General features: G+C 48.0%; 1 protein-coding gene across 10 annotated transcripts in view; it reads left to right on the top strand.

Annotated features, from left to right (window-relative positions):
* Positions 1 to 17533, top strand: part of USP19 (ubiquitin specific peptidase 19) — a 471392-nt gene that overhangs the window by 309216 nt on the left and 144643 nt on the right. For all 10 annotated transcript variants that reach the window (XM_086939352.1, XM_086939351.1, XM_086939350.1 and 7 more), the window contains one exon: positions 8294 to 8431. In XM_086939352.1, coding sequence (XP_086795478.1) covers positions 8294 to 8431 — 138 coding nt within the window. The remainder of the gene's footprint in view (positions 1 to 8293; positions 8432 to 17533) is intronic.

Below are 17533 nucleotides of genomic sequence, written 5' to 3'. Positions count from 1 at the left end.
CTTTGATCCCTCACCCGTGGCTTGCCTGAGAGCTCACACTACCACAAATAGAGAGTGAGGTGCTATCTACTTTTACCTCTGTAAGCTTTTGGGGATCAACTGGACTCTGTGCACACTATACCTCATTTTGGTAAAGTATATGCATAGTCAGTTTCCTACAGGAGCTTAATGTGGTCTCTCCAAATTAATGGGCCCGCCCTTTGAGCCTTTGAGCTTTTACACAATACCTTACCTGGAAGACCGTTTTCTTAATGGCTATCATTTCCCCACACCGAGTCCGTGAAATCCAGGCTGTTTGTGCAAAGGAACCGTATCTGATTTCCCATTCAAACAGCGAGGATATGAGAACACATCCTAGTTTTTTTTCTATGATCCTTTCTGATTTCCATATCAATCAGGCCATTAATCTACCCACGTTTTTTCCAAACCCTTCCACACTGCCAGTAAGGGCTTTACGCTCCCTAGATCCTTGAAGGGTACTGAGATTTTACCTTGATAAAACCAAACCAATAACAGTCCAGCCATTTGTTTCTTAATAATGGGCCAATGGACACTGGTTTACCTTCTTCCAAGCAATCTATCTCTAGGGGGATACTCTCTTGCATCTCCCTTGCTTACCAGTTAGTCAACAAACAAGGGGTAACACTGCCACTGCTGCTTACTTAGGAATGTACCCATTGCTGAGATCTGCAAGGCTGCCACATGGCGATCGGTTCACAACATTGTTCGCCATTATTGTTTAGATTCAGACACTCAAGCAGATGCCCAAGGGGGGCAGGCCTTGTTAAGGAATCTGTTTGGGTAATAGCTGGTTTCATCCACAGGCGTAGCGGATGGGCTTGTTGTTCTATTCAATGCTTAGGACAATTGATGAGGATCCCTTGGAAGAGAAGGATAAGTTACTTACCTGTAACCCTAGTTCTCTTACAGGGGAATACTCATCAAAGTCATAGGCAACTCTTCCCTCCTCCCCGGACGCTTATTTTTAAACAGCAGCTGCGATATTATCCCCAAATGGTTTCTTCTATGAAAAAATACAAAAAAACAATATCGCTTATCGAATTGATGCACTTCAACCGTGGCCTTCAAGGGCCTCATCCTTTGGGACCTCCATTTCAGTCTACACGAGGTTCACTAGAGGGTGCTTTGCTGGTGATGGACTAGACACCTTTCCGTTTCTGCCCAAACTCCCATGCAGAATACCCCCGGACCCATCTCCTGTAGGTCTGTAATCTGTGCTTGTCACCAGAACACAGGGAGGAGGGTTGCAAGACCTGTCCATCTTTATGCTTGAAAATGACTCTTCAATACAGTCTGGCACGTTGACGCAAAATGCAGTGGAGCATTATTGAAGACACTCCCAATATCTACAGATATCAAGATGTTGAGGAAGAGGTGGTAGAACTCTCCGAACCATCCGTTTTCGATAAAGAGGTGTTCTCCATTGAGGGCAGTTCCGTCTCCGACCTTGAGCTCGAAATGGAGACGCAGGACAGTTCGCCGGCTCTACAATCCATGAGTACGGTAGCCTCTTTCCCTCAGCCCCATCTCTAAAAACGTAAGAGACATTTGGTCTCTACTGAACAAAAGGCCCTCGGTCCACCACTGCCTTCAGGCCATGGTCTGCACTAAAAGACTGATTCGAACACCTCACCCTCTGCCTCGTCACCAAAACACCAGCCAAATCCTTCAACATCGTCCACCTCTGTGCTCAGTCGACCTTCGATACTGAGCTGACCAACCCCATCTTCGGATCTAACTGAACTTTGGGTGCCGAAAACAGAAATGCACATCTGCCCCAAAACCGGCTTCGAAATCTGATCCTGTCAAGCCTGTGGAACCTATTCTCCACAAATTGCAAGAAAAGTGGATGCTTGCCAAAAGCAGATTCACATCCAGCCCCACAGGGTGCATTCTTGCCTAACCTTTAGTTCCAGCTCCACTGCCATTGAAGAGAAAGCTCTCCTTCAAAGAGACTATTGATACACCACCACCACATTCACCTTTTATGACACAGTCTGATGGAGATCCCTTGGACATAATTGCTCAACGGTCTCCACACTCTTACACAGGTGGACATGAGACCGGAAATAGCACTTTTGGTACACCACCACCCCCAGCCAACCCTGAGCCGCATATGATGTAGACTCTTCAGGGGGCACTGAGCGGGACCTATACCCAGCTTGTCCATCTCCTCCTGATAATTCCACGTTGCCCCAGGAGCTCATTGATAGAGCAGCTACTTTTCATGAAGTCCAGCTATACAAGGAACCTCTAGAAGAGGAATTCCTTTTTGAAACGCTCCCTTCCACACATAGGCAACCCAATACCTCCCTATTCTTAAGGGTATGTTACGCCATACTGAAGGCTTCTTTAAAGACCCTGCTCGAGACAGAATCAGAACTACCAGGGGGATAAAAAATATAAAGCCTCTCTAACCGACCCCATCTACATCTGGGGACAGGTACCACCGGGCTCGCTTGTCATCACTAAAGCTCACAAGCTTACTTATTCCCAAGCTACTTCTGATACACCACCTCCTGACAAGGAGGGCAAGCTCATTGACTATAGCACACATCCCTCTACAACATCAGGGGTCAGGAGTATGCTCCCTGTACGTCCTAATTCCGAAAAAGGATGGATCTTTACAGCCAATCTTACATCTACAGCCTTTGAATCATTACATCCTGACAGGGCATTTCCATACGGTCACTCTCCAAGACATAATCCCACTTCTCTAGCAAGGTAACTTTGTCAGCTCTAGATTCAAAGGACACCTACTTTCACATTCCATTACATAAGCACATCGTAAATACCTGAGATTTATGATAGAAAGCAAACATTGCCAATTCAAAGTCTTACCATTCAGAGTTTCTAAGGCACCTCGAGTATTCACCAAATGCCTGGCAGTGATAGCAGCACATTTACGCAGATAAAACATCCAGGTCTTTCCACATGTTGACGACTGGCTTATCAAAGTCAGCATTCTTCCTTTGTGCCAGCAGAGCAAAATACCATTGGCCTGCTACATCAACTAGGCTTCACCATCAATTTCCAAAAATCTCATCTTCAGCCTTTACAGGTTCAACCGAAAGTAGTGGCTATCCTAAACACACACCTGGATTAGCGTATCCCAATACAGCAAGAATCAAAGAATTTCTAAACGCTACTACCAATTTTCCAAGTCAATCAACAGTTGATGGTTGGAACTATCATGTGCCTTCTTGGTATGATGGCGCCATACATCGCAATGGTGCCACAAGGCACGGCTACACATGCGTCCACTGCAGGAACGTCTAGCACAAATGGTCTCAGTCACAGGGTCAATTAGAGTATCTAGTGCTGATAGACAGTCGTACTCATCCCTCTCTGCAGTGGTTGAACACATACAGTCTGTTAAAATGGCGGCATTTCCTCAACCCAGTTCCCCTCATCACCTTGACAACGGACGCATTACTGACAGACTGGGGGGGCTCACTGACCGCATCTCACAGTCCAGGGTCTCTGGGACACAAACAATAGAGCCTCCTCATCAACTTCTTCCAGCCTTAGGTTGTTCACCTAGCAAAGAAAGCTTTCCAAACTCACCTGGTCAGCAAGGTTGTATTAGTCCGGACTAACAATATGACCACCATGTACTATATACAAAAACGAAGGAGAAACCTTCTCTACAGTTATCACGTCTATCTCAGACCATTTGACGTTGGGCTCTGCATCACAATATTCATCTGCTAGGGGAACACCTCCCAGGATCAGAAAATGATTTTGCTGACCTCATCAGGATGCGGCAACAAGTCCTCGAGTAGGAACTCCACCCCGGAATCGTCCTCCCTTACTTCCACAGTTGGGGATTTGCACAAATAGATCTGTTCACAAGCCTAGGCAACTCAAAATGCCCTAACTGCGCCTTCAGGCTCCGACACCCACTATCCAAGGGCAATGCTCTATGGGTACATTGGTCAGGTATATTTGCCTAAGCTTTTCCCTCTCCTTCTGTTTCTTGTTCCGAAGCTCAGACAAACCTCTCTTACACTCATACTAGTGGCTCCCACATGGGCCTAACAGCCCTGGTTCACAACACTACTAGAACTATCAGTAGTTCCCCACGAGAAGCTTCCCCTCAACCCAGACCTTCTCACTCAGACCATGGAGAAATCGGGCACCCACATCTCAAGAAACTCAACCTAGTGAATTGGCTTGTGAAATTATAGAATTTGGTTATCTAAATCTTCCACCTGAGTGTATGACCATTCGCAAAGAAGCTGGCAGGTCTACTCCTAGAGCATGCCATGCAGCTAAATGGAAAATATGTGTTGGTTACTGTCATAATAAGAGTATCAGTCTATTTAGTGCTACGATACAAAACATTATTTGTTACCTTCTACATCTACAGCTCTCTGGCGTTAAATTTACATCCACACGGTTACATCTGACTACAGTGGCTGCCTATCTGCAAAATCGACAACTCCTGTCATTGTTAAAAGTACCAGTCATCAAAGCCTTTATAAAAGGTCTTAAGAGCGTGATTCCACCCATGGTTATACCTGCACCTACCTGGAATCTTGCCATTGTTCTCACAAGACGTATTTGTCCACAATTTGAACCACTACAAAACTGCTCCCTTCAATTTCTATCTTGGAAAGTCACTTTTCTCCCTTTTTTAACTGCCATCACTTCACTCAGATGTGTTAGTGAGCTCCAGACACTAACCAGCTCCACAGAGATAAAGTTGTCCTTCGCACCAACCCAAAATTCCTTCTAAAGGTGGTCTCTAATTTCCACCTTCATCACTTGAGTTACCTGAGTACTTTCCCAACCAGACTCAGTTGCATACATTAGATCTTAGGAGAGCCCTGTTGTACTCCTTTGACCAAACAAACAAACAAAACTACAGACTTTCGCAAAACGAAACAGCTTTGTTGCTTTTTGCCCCCACATAAAGGAAAGCCCATATCCAAATTGGGCATTGCCAGGTGAATATTTAAAAACATTCAGACATTTTACGTTAAAGCCAAAGGGGCTTTACCTCCACCCCATAGATCACCCTGTACTCACAAGATAGGGGCTTCAATGGCTTTCCTGGGCAGTATCCTATTAGCTGAAATATGCAAAGCAGCTATATGAACTACACCACACTGTGACTAAACATTATTGTGTGAATGTTCTAGCAAGCCAACAAACTAATGCAAGTCAGGCAGTGCTATGTACACTCTTTCAAACAATTGCAACACCCACAAGTTAACCACTGCTTTGGAGGGCACTGCTATACAGTCCATGCAAAGCATGTGTATCTACAGCCACACATGCCTGTTAGAAGGGGCGATCCCAGGGGGGACAGAGGTCGTTCTCCTGACCACCCCGTGACCCGCCTCTCCCAAGAACTCTGCCGAGCACAGGCGTGAGGCCCTACAGGAGAGGGCTTCGTATTTAGGATCGTACACGCTGAGATTCCACCACTTTATAAATGGGCACCACACAGAGATTACTGAATAAACGGTTCTTTATCAAGCAGTAGTTATGAGGTACTTTTAGGTCAAATATTTACATTTAGGTCGAGGGTTTGTAAGTTCTTGGTTGCAGGGGTGTGGGAAGCGGGACAGTCACAGTACTGGGGCCAGTACGACTCTTATCTGGCGCACGGCTCTAAATCCTCGAGCCGGGGGATACGGGCTGTTGTAGGCATCGGTTGAAGTACTGAAAAATATGATTACAACCCAATTAGAGTCATACTTACAACTAGCCCAATACCAATTACAAATATTCAGTCGGTTGGCAGTGTAGAAGGTCCAATCGTTTATTATAACAAACAAACTCTGCCAGAGGAGCTCCTTGCGACCTAACCCCACGAGGTCCGCCAAGAAGACTGCTGGCACATTGTCAGAACATCACATATATACTGTTACATTTCGAAACTGTTACCGAAGATGGAAAAATACAAGTTGGTACAGGTTGGTGCAGAGGGAAAGACCATATATGGGAGACAAAGCGCTCTTGGTTTAGCTCATCTCATTATAGCAAGGTTGCGAGGGTGACTCCCTTCGGCTAACTCCGAGAGAGTCCGCGCAGCACCCTTCGGAATGTGCTTATCCTGCCTCCTCCTTCTACCTATAACCTTGACAGGCCCAACGTGCAGAAATAGCAGTTTGCAACATTTGGGCTATTTCCCTTGGGAACGGCTTTAGTAAAATGCAAGGATAGGGCTTGCTAACGCAGGGATCGAGCGAGGCCACAAAATGGCGTCGGTCGAGTCAAGCAGGTACAAAAACATGCAATATGGTGTATGTTAACTCCTAAATTACCGCTTTTCGTGTGTATATTAGTATTTGCGTTTCTTTGTTATTATTCTAGATGCATCACGCTAATTACAAACAGAGACTATATGGTTCGCGGAACCGGAAATCAATTCCGGTTCCTCACGGTCGCACTGGTTGCTCCACTCACCCTCTCAGAGTTACGTTGTTTTGGTAGCGTCGTCGGTCCAGCCGGACCAGAGTACTCCTCGAGCCGCGACCAGGTCAGCAGGGCTCAGGCACGAGTGAACGGAGTGTCCTTCAGTTCTTGGGGAGCCGCGACCACGTCAGCAGGGCTCAAGCAGAGGTTGTTGCAGCGGCGTGAGGTTTCAAGGGAGCCGCGACCAAGTCAGCAGGGCTCACGCCAAGGTTGTTAAAGTTCGAGGGAGCCGTGACCGAGTCAGCAGGGCTCACAAAGGTTCCAATGTTCGGGTAGCGATCTTTTCGTGAGATGGTTGAGCCGCGAGCAGGTCTCTCTTCATCCAGGATTCATCTGCCCGATAGTTCCAGAGCGGCCCTGGTTATAGTCCTGTTCCCATTTGAAGTCCGAGCCCTCGCAGGCGGGCATCTGGTGCCCGGGCTGATTGTCGAGGTTTCCTGCTATCCGGCCCATTGATCCTTTGAAGATGGGTCCGGGGGTTTCCAGACACCCAGCAGGGATTGGGGCCAGCTCTCGGGGAGGCCGGAGGGGGCGATCAAAACCAGTCTTCAGGGGGAGGCCAGAGGTGTCTATCTCACTCAGAGGAAGCCCTCTACACCCCAGCCGGGCATGGCACGTCTGGTGCCTGGGTTTTGCTGGGGCCAGGGTCCTGCAGGGAGCTATGGAGTCAGGGATCTAGGGAAGGGTGATGGCTACCGGAGGCCTTCGGGGTTGATGCGGGTTGGGGCGTCCGGTACCGGGGAGATAAATGGCGGGATACAGGGATGGTCGTCCTATCGATAGGGTCATGGAAGGAGCGGGACGGACAGAAGATGGGACGACCAGGGGTTTCTGCTGTACAGGGGCAACTATCGGGGTGCTGAGGGTTGGGGGTTACCACGCCACGAGGCCAGGTCTAACAATGCCTCAAATGGATTATGCTACTTATCCTGTAAGCATCCGTTATTGGCATGTAGTCCCTTATATTCACATATGCCCACCCTCCTCCCTGGACACCTGTGGCCTTTGCAGTTCCTTTGCCTCTTCATATGCATGGACATCTCTTTACTTAAACTTACTTTATACTCCATTCTCACCCACCTGTGGGAACACAATCCAACAATGGAGTTGATGCCCATTCGTATTATCACCAAGAGGTGGTGTCACTCTGCCTCGTGATTCGAACGACTTCTTCGAAGATTAACTACTTACACACAACCGGACCTAACACTAGATTGCAGGAACATGTGAATCTACAGCACTGCATGCCAAGAACAGATGCTTACAGGGTAAGTAACGAAATTCTTCTGGTGGATACTCTGTTTAACTGCAGATTCCTCACCGCCTTCTCTCCTTCCCATTCTGTGGAGGGGACCTATGTGATGCTCTTTGTCTAAGGGCACGAAATCCTATGTTGTATCCTGATATCCGTGCACAAGTGTGGCACCTATTTGTGACACGCACCTTCCCTTCATAGGAGGGAAAAGGCAGTTGCACAGTACAAGGCAACACCCACTAGTGCGCAGTGGCAGTTACTAACAATTTTCTGGATCCAGTCCGATGCCTGGGGAAATTCAAAGATGGGAGACGCAAATGGAATTCTGGTGGCAAGTAACTTGTTCTCTCTCCCCCTCCCGCCCCCCCCCCCCCCCCCCCCCCGCCCCACCCCTCGTTTTTGAGGAATACATTTGGTCTTTGCAGTTTTGAGTGTATTATTAGCTTTCACAGGAGCCCATTGTCATACATTTATTTTCCTTTGTGTAAGAACTGCTCGCATTGGCTCTTCATTTGATGTTTTATTGTGGTGTTGTTTAATCTGGAATGTGGAGGCATCAACTTGTGTTCTTTGACCGCTTTATTGCAGAACCTGCCAGAAAACTCATTGGCCTGATCACAAAGCCTCTTGTCGTCCTGAAAATATTGGTTACCCCTTCCTCGTCAGTGTTCCAGAATCTCGGCTAACATATTCTCGCCTTACTCAGCTCTTGGAGGGTTATGCACGGTTAGTATTATTTTTCCTGAAGTTTGCTTTTTTCTAGCTTTTTTGTTGTTTTTTGTTTTGTTTTATATAGCCTAACTAGGCTCGAAGGTATCAGAGCGCTTTACTTGAGCACCAGTTGCGTTACAGACAGATGCATTCATTTTTTAGGCAGGGGGAGATTAAGTGATTTGCCCAGAATCACAAGATGTTGAGCGTACCTGCTGAGACTCTAACCCGGTTCACAAAATCCTATTTCGATTGCTCTAGCTGTTAGGCCACATTTTGAGAGTAAAGTTTGGTTCACAGACATTATACACCCCAGGTGCAATGCCTACGCATTAAAGAGATTTGACTAGTTAAGTCTTGAAAGTTGTTCTCAATGTCTATGGGGAAATGTATAAACGTTTACTGTGTACCCTGTTTTTCTACTCATAGTGTGTATATTGACCAATGTACATGCGTATGGTTAGGAAATTGCTAGTACTTTCTGAAGCCAACTGGTAGATTTTTTCACATGGAAAGCCTTTTTAGGGCTCGCAAGCGAAGCAAGCGAAAAGCCCTTATATTAGGGTTTCAAAAATGGACATTGAAATTCCACATAGCTAGTGCATGTGCATTTCAAGGTCCATTTTGATTGGGCTTTGGGTGCGTGCTGTTTTATACCAGAACACGCAATAGGCCATAGGCGGTCGCGTAGCTCCGCCTATGGCCTATTGGTGTCTGTTACGCGCACCAAAGCCCATATGTCTTCAATTATGGCGGTTTGGCCGGCCGCCATAATTGCAGACATATGCTGGCAGTGGCGCGTGCACCATTCGCGGCCGTTTTTTTTTTTTATCCATTTCACGGCCGAAGCAACTAAATCAAAACAACCGCTGACGGCGTGGCCAAAGGGGGAGGCGATGGGAAGTGGAGGCAGGAACAGAACTCACCCTCCCAGCTCCACACTCTGCTCTTCGGCGTACCTCGCACCAGCAGGGTAGCGCTCCGTCAGGAGGTAGAGCGCAGGGTTGTTGCCTTTACTGTAGAGCTCTGCCGCCCTCACCAGGCATGCTGTGCCCCCACGGGCCTTCCAAGACTGATGGACCCAGATTGCTTACAGCTGTTATTCGGTAAATACAAGCAGTATTCACACGGTGCGCGTGCGTCTATGCACGGGAGAGCGGAGGCTCTCTCATTACTCTGCCATTTGTTACCCATTGCACGCTCCGCGCAGTCCGCCCCCGGACGCAGTGCGTGGGTGCATGTCCCAGCAAACAACACGAAACACAAGTGGTGTGAGCAACGCCTGCTTATGTGCTGGCGGTTCGTTCTGGTACTGAGCACTGGCACAGTGGCCTCCTCCACTGCACGTGCGGTAACTTTGCTGAGAACGCTGCATAATCAAGCGATGCTGCGTCATTCCAGGGATTTACCTCCCAACCTAAGGCCTGAACCACACCTTAAACATTCACCACTCACTGTCCATAGACATTTCACTTAACCGATCATTACTTGTCGTGAGTCACACCCGCTTCACTCTCGCCAACCACAGGACATGGGTACTTTAATCAGCCTTTGCTTTGCCCATTTCACGTCTGCACCTTCGCAAAGCCATTTCACAAGTCACTGTTGACAGCCACTTTCACTTCTATTGAAATGTACCTTCGTGTGTTTTTGTGCACTTTCGCCTTGCTGACAATTGTCACTATTCACAGACACTTTTACCTCCCTGTAGTGTGAGGACATTACACTCCCTTACCTCTCTCCTTCCTCTCTCATGTGTCTCTTTTCTGTCTTTCCAGTTATGAGCAAATATTGGTATTCGGCGCTAAAAACCAGATTCCTGCCCTTCCCTCCTAGAGGTTGCACCTCAAGGCGCTGTCCCTTGGCCTGTCTTTGGGTGACTCGTTTACTGGGAACCCTGACCTTCCGCGCTTCAAGGCTGTGTCCCGGCCGTGTGACACTCGATGCTGCCTACTGCCCCCTCCCCACCCCAGCACCCTCGGGCTGAGGACTCGCAATCACCTAAGTTAGTGATCACAGACAGACGTGGATGTCTCGAGGCGCGTGGCATATGCAGTCACCCCTATTGCCCAAAATAACCGGACAAGGTGACACTACGCCCAGTGCGGACCCCCAATATAGCTCAGGGGACTCCTGTCCTCATTGCAATGGGCGGGAAAGGAGCAATATTGAATTCTTACAGCGCCTTGAGTCTTCGCTGATAACTGCACTCTTACGATACTAATGAGACATCCCAGTCCCCTAAGAGGGTGATTACTTCTCCTATCTACCTAACCCAGTCAGGCATATTCTTATTTCCTTGCAGGGCTGTCTCAGTCCGTTTTCCTTCTAAGGTCGATAAAATAAACGCTATATTCTAATAACACGCAACACTGAACATTATGATTATTTTTATTGTACGCTGGAGATGTCACACAGACTGTAAGACATCCGTTTACCAATGGGGAGGGGAAGTCCAGGACTCAATGCATCCACCATCATAGCTAACATGGCTTCACTGCATCACACTTCTCCCTGCAGGCCCAACTGCAGCCCACACATCTGTAGCTATACAACCATTCACTTGTTTTTAGAAACACGCACACCAAAAAGGGCGGGAGTAACTGGTGTGAATTGGAGCGCCTCCTGCCTCCTGAGGCGAGATAAAGCGCTATATACATTCTCCAGTCTAATATCTGTGGATTACTTCAAGAGCTAATAACAGACGTTTGATTCTTTGGCGCTCTAAAGAACGAAAGAGGCACGTTTTGAGAATGGGGAAGAACAGGATGGGCTGGTCTTGCTAGGGTGGGTTCAATGCCACTGCACCCATGCCTGAGCAGAGGCGCTAATGTAGGAGGAGAGTCTAAACGGTGCGTGGCTGTCATTAGAATTAGGTGCCTATAAACAAGCATTTACAATGCAATAGGTCTCGTTTTCACGATGCCACCAGCGTCCATCTCTGTAAGATGGGCAGGTTTTAACACGGGTATTTTGACTTTTGTTTCCTGTTTATCCCAAGTATAAAGAAACATTGTGCGAAATGCACTCCTATGGACAGATGAGTCCTTCTCACGTGCTCCTTGTATGAGCTCTTTCATGGGGGGTGGGGGCTGCATGCATGAGCACGTCAGCGGGGGCGGCCTAGGCTGGTAGCAGTCGTTTAATAAGCGTGAACTGACCCCTGTTGAGCTTTTCATGAAGGCTTCTAAGGGAGGTGAATATTGTGCATCTGCGACTCGAAAACAAACTCAAGGTGACCCTGGAACTCTGCTGCCGCACGGTGGTCATAAGAGGGTACTGCTGGAGGTGACACGTCAGCATCTGTGGGGCGAATATAAATGCACGGGCTACCGTGGAACTCTGCTGCTGCCGAGAGGCCACAATTGGTCCTGCTGTAGGTGCTCTACGACTCTACCACCCTCACTCTACCACTCAACTGCCCTCACTCTACCACTCAACTGCCCTCACTCTACCACTCCTCCGCCCTCACTCTACCACTCCTCCGCCCTCACTCTACCACTCCTCCGCCCTCACTCTACCACTCTACCGCCCTCACTCTACCACTCCTCCGCCCTCACTCTACCGCCCTCACTCTATCACTATACTGCCCTCATGCTCTCACTCTACCGCCCTCTCTCTGCCACTCTACTGCCCTCACTCTACTACCCACACGCTCTCACTCTACCACCCTCACTCTACCACTCTCACTCTACCACTCTACTGCCCTCAACCTATCGCCCTCACTCTACCACTCTACCGACCTCATGCCCTCACTCTACCATTCTACCGACCTCACACCCTCACTCTCCCACCCTCACTCTACCACTCTACTGCCCTCACTCTACCGTCCTCGCTCTACCACTCTACTGCCCTCGCTCTACCACTCTACTGCCCTCATGCTCTCCCTCTACTGCCCTCTCTCTGCCATTCTACTGCCCTCACTCTACCGCCCTCACTCTACCACCCACACGCTCTCACTCTACCGCACTCACTCTACCACTCTCACTTTACCACTCTATTGCCCTCAACCCACCGCCCTCACTCTACCACTCTCCCGCCCTCACTCTCCCGCCCTCACTCTCCCGCCCTCACTCTCCCGCCCTCACTCTCCCGCCCTCACTCTCCCGCCCTCACTCTCCCGCCCTCACACTCCCGCCCTCACTCTCCCGCCCTCTCTCCCGCACACACTCTACCACTCTACCGCCCTCACTCTACCACTCTACCGCCCTCACTCCACCACTCTACCGCCCTCACTCCACCACTCTACCGCACTCACTGTACAACTCTACCGCCCTCACTGTACAACTCTACCGCCCTCACTCACTCTACCACTCTACCGCCCTCACTCACTCTACCACTCTACCGCCCTCACTTACTCTACCACTCTACCGCCCTCACTGTACAACTCTACCGCCCTCACTCACTCTACCACTCTACCGCCCTCACTCACTCTACCACTCTACCGCCCTCACTTACTCTACCACTCTACCGCCCTCACTCACTCTACCACTCAACCACAATCCCTCTACCACTCAACCACAATCCCTCTACCACTCAACCACAATCCCTCTACCACTCTACAACCCTCACGCCCTCACTCTACCGTCCTCTCTCTGCCACTCTACTGTCCTCTCTCTGCCACTCTACCGCCCTCACTCTACCACCCACACGCCCTCACTCTACCACTCTCACTCTACCACTCTACTGCCCTCAACCTACCGCCCTCACTCTACCACTCTACCGACCTCATGCCCTCACTCTACCACCCTCACGCCCTCACTCTACCACCCTCACGCCCTCACTCTACCGCCCTCACTCTACCACCCTCACACCACCGCCCTCACTCACCCTACCGCCCTCACTCACCCTACCGCCCTCACTCACCCTACCGCCCTCCCTCACCCTATCTATCACCCTCCCTCTCTTCCACCCTGCCTCCTTCTCTACCTCCCTGTTCTCTTCTCCTGTGCTGATCTGCTGCTCTCTTTCACCCCGCCTCCTTCTTTAACTCCCTGTTGTCTTCTCCTGTGCTAATCTGCTGTTCTCTTCCACCCGCCTCTTTCTATAAACTCCCTGTTCTCTTCTCCTGTGCTGATCTGCTGCTCTCTTCCACCCGCCTTCTTCTTTAACTCAATGATCTCTTCTGCTGTGCTGTTATGCTGCTCTCTTCCACCTCGCCTCCTTCTTTAACTTCCTGTTCTCTTCTGCTGTGCTGATCTGCTCCTCTCTTCCACCCACCTCCTTCTCTAACTCACTGTTCTCTTCTCCCATGCTGATCTGCTGCTCTCTTCCACTCTGCCTCCTTCTCAAACTCCCTGTTCTCTTATTTTATCCTGTGCTGATCTGCTGTTCTCTTCCACCCACCTCTTTCTCTAAATCCCTGTTCTCTTCGCCAGTGCTGATCTGCTGCTCTCATCCACCCCACCTCCTTCTTTAACTCCCTGGTCTCTTCTCTTCTCCTCTGCTGCTCTCGTCCACCCCAACTCCTTCTTTAACTCCCTGTCACTTCTGTGCTGATCTGCTATTCTCTTTCACCCCGCCTCCTTCTCTAACTCCCTGTTCTCTTCTCCCATGCTGATCTGCTGTTCTCTTCCTCCCACCTCCTTCTTTAACTCCCTGTTCTCTAACCACACACACATACATAGAACCACACACACACAAACACACACAACCACACCACACACACCACACACAACCACACACCCACCCACACACCCAACCACACACCCAACCACACACACATCTATCGCTCTCACTCTATCCGTCGCCCTCACTCCATCTATCTAGCTATTGCCCTCACTCTATCTAGCGCCCTCTCTATCTATCTATCTGCCTCACTCTATCTATCTATTGCCCTCACTCTATCGCCCTCTATCTATCTATCTCCCTCTATCTATCGCCCTCACTCTATCGCCATCATTCTATCTATCTTTCGCCCTCACTCTATTTATCCATCGCCCTCACTCCATCTATCTTTCACCCTGCCTCTATCTATCTTTCACCCTCCCTCTAGCTATCTATCGCCCTCAGTCTATCGCACCACCACAGCATCACTCAGGGGCACCACAGCATCACTCAGGGGCACCACAGCATCACTCAGGGGCACCACAGCATCACTCGGGGGCACCACAGCATCACTCGGGGGCACCACAGCATCACTCACAGTATCACTCAGGCACCACAACATCACTATGTGCTACTACAACATCACTGAATGCCACAGCATCACTCGTTGCCACCACAACATCGCTCAGCACCACCACAGCATCAATCTGAGCAACTATTCAACAACAACTGGTTCAAAAATGTTCTCTCAATGTTTAAAGCTTTATTACAAATGTCCCAAAAAGATGTTAATATTTCACTTCTGTTCTTGCATTTGTCACAATAAAATACACTGAACATAATCTTCACAAAAGTTATTTACTAAAGTTTAAGCTATTGCCATTATAAATTACAATAACTTTTATTTAAGTATTAATTATTTAAAAAAAAATTAAAAGCCATTGTTATTTGTAATATCAATACATCTAAGTCACGTAAATACAAAACATGTTGCATTACAAATCCTATTGGTGTCACATTTGCAAAAGTTAAAAGTATTGGCATTGTAAATGACAAAGCTATTAATTTCGCTACTTTCAAAACCAACACATAAATATAAAATTGTCATTTACAAGACCAATAGCTCAAATTTTCCTAAAGCGAGACATATTGCATTGCAAATGCTTGTTTCTCTTTGTGGGGTTTCCCTTCTTTTTCACCTGTAATGAAACTGGGCCATATATATGCACTTTCCATCATTTCTTGCACCACTCACAGCTTAGCCGTAAGTGTAAATATGAAGGAACTCATTTCAAATGTTCTGAATACCAACAGAGCCAAAACTCTGTGGGTGTTTACCTCATTTACGTGAACTATTTTCTGGCACTCCTGCATGAACGCCAGCTGTGAAACAATCTGAATGCGTTTACTTGGTGAAACTCCCCTACTCCCAGGTGACTTTTCTGCCAAATACACATTGTTCTGATAGATACATCTGCCGTGTGGATTCCTCACCTTGTGAATATCCCCCTTGCGTCAGCAACATTCGGAAATTCTTTTCGTAGCCTTGCGCCGACGTGGATAGGACGTCACAGAGACACGGCTCCGCTCGCGACTCCGCTGACGTCACCGACGCCTACAATAGGCCCACGCCGGCGTGATGACATCAGTTCCCTTTTTTCCGCGTCGTCGACGCTAACGGTTATCGGGAATTTCTGTAGCCTACTGGTACATTGTTGCCATTTTGTTGCATATTTCTGCTTCTCTGTATCCTGTCTCTTCGACGATGTCATCCAAGAAGACCGGCTTCAAGCCCTGCAGGGAGTGCGGTAAAATGATGTCCATTACTTGTATCTCAGTGTGCACCTTTGTGCCTTTCATGTTCTGCGAGTCATTTTTACATGCGCTGCAGGAAAGATTGTGTGTGAATAACCAACACAGAATCTACAAGTTTTTAAACAACAAAAGATTGAAATAGTGGTAAACCTTATCCCTATCCTAACCTAGATACATTTGAATCAAAGCAGACTAATTATGCTTTTATTTAATGTTAAGCCGAAGAAGAGCACAAGCATCATTCGTTGTGCACATAAATTGAATTTAACTTTAGATAAAGCAGCAAGTCACCTTGGTTTAATGATCGTTTACTACCAGGAGTTACAGTTAATTAGTTGTAACAAGTGCCACAGGCGGATGTTGGATATAAATACTAGAGCTCAGCCCGACAAACTGCAGCACAAATTAGACACTGAATGTTACGAAGGTATGCTTACTGAAAAGCATCCGTTTACTTAAGAATGCTTTCTTATAGTATTAGCTCTGCCAGTCACCCTACTGTACGGCTTTTACAGAGCTCTGAAGAGCACATTAGAGCGAATGAGAAGAAGGACTAAGGATCCAGGTTAGAAGAATTTCTACAAGCTTAGTGGTCTTTCAACCCTATGCTGATCTGGAAATTGATCCGTTAAGGAGGTACATTGTAAATGGGGTTTTGCAGCACAATTTATTTTCTGGATTCACATGCTGTGTATTATTCCTCCATCTAGTGGTTGGGTTCCGGAATCATCCCAGTGCTTTTGATTTTTTTTTTTATTGGGTGGCCGTCGTCAACCATCATTTGGTGGTAAGTCCATCCTTTGTGTGATGTTCAACTGTGCCCCTGAAGTTACTGTTCGTGGTCTCCATCTTCAGATTCTTGTTTCCACCGTTGGGTCTGGAAGCTCTACAGAGGAGCTCCGAAGAATCACAGAGAATAGGAAGACAACAGGTTAAAAAATAAAAAACACTGAAGACCATAAGAACATCTAAGGAGCTTCGAAGGGAAGCCATTGCCCCATTCTGTTGGGACCAGTCCAGCTCTGAGGCTTCTTGACCTATGCCAAGAGGGCTTTGTGCCTCTTGAGTTGGCAGGAGCATCCAGGTATCTATTTCCCTGAAGTGGCACAGGTGGGGGGAACCCCTGGCGATATCTTTTTGCCACCATCGAACACAGTGTTGGTTTTGCAAATTGGATCTTCTGAAAGAACACTTGTTAGGAAATGCATTGTGGCTGGAATGGAACACAGGACTCCTGTACACCTTCCCGTCCCTACCTCACCTGCACCAACTTTTGAAAAGCTTGAAACGACTGGTCCAAAATTATCCTAATGTCTCTAGATTGGGCCCGGAGAGTGGGATTCAGGACTTCTGGCCGAAAGCATTTACCCTTCGATCAGGCTTCCGCTTTGAGAGGCTCTCCTGCCACAGCAGAAGGACAGGGCCTTCAGATGAGACTGTGCAATCCACAGCTCAATACGTGACAGTTGACCGCAATTGTTCTGCCTCTTCCGGTGGTAGATGTCATCCTGGCAGGCAGGTGTCCTTGTATGAAGTCAATTTACGCCAGGCCCCATAGTCAAATTTGTGACCTGTTGTGGAGCCTGCAAGACTGACCCTTTTCAAGATAAATTTTCAGATGGTCTGTTTGATTTATCTCAGCAAGGCCTCTGGGCATGATTAAAGGTTGGTGGTCTATCCTTTCTGCCTTTTTGTACCTGCTGGACCAACAAACCATTCTTGTTTAGATCACCAGTTGTGATGCAGTTTATTAAA

Source organism: Lissotriton vulgaris, chromosome 9, assembly GCF_964263255.1.
Source record: "Lissotriton vulgaris chromosome 9, aLisVul1.2, whole genome shotgun sequence".
NCBI lineage: Eukaryota > Metazoa > Chordata > Amphibia > Caudata > Salamandridae > Lissotriton > Lissotriton vulgaris.
This window is presented reverse-complemented; position numbering and strand designations above follow the sequence as displayed.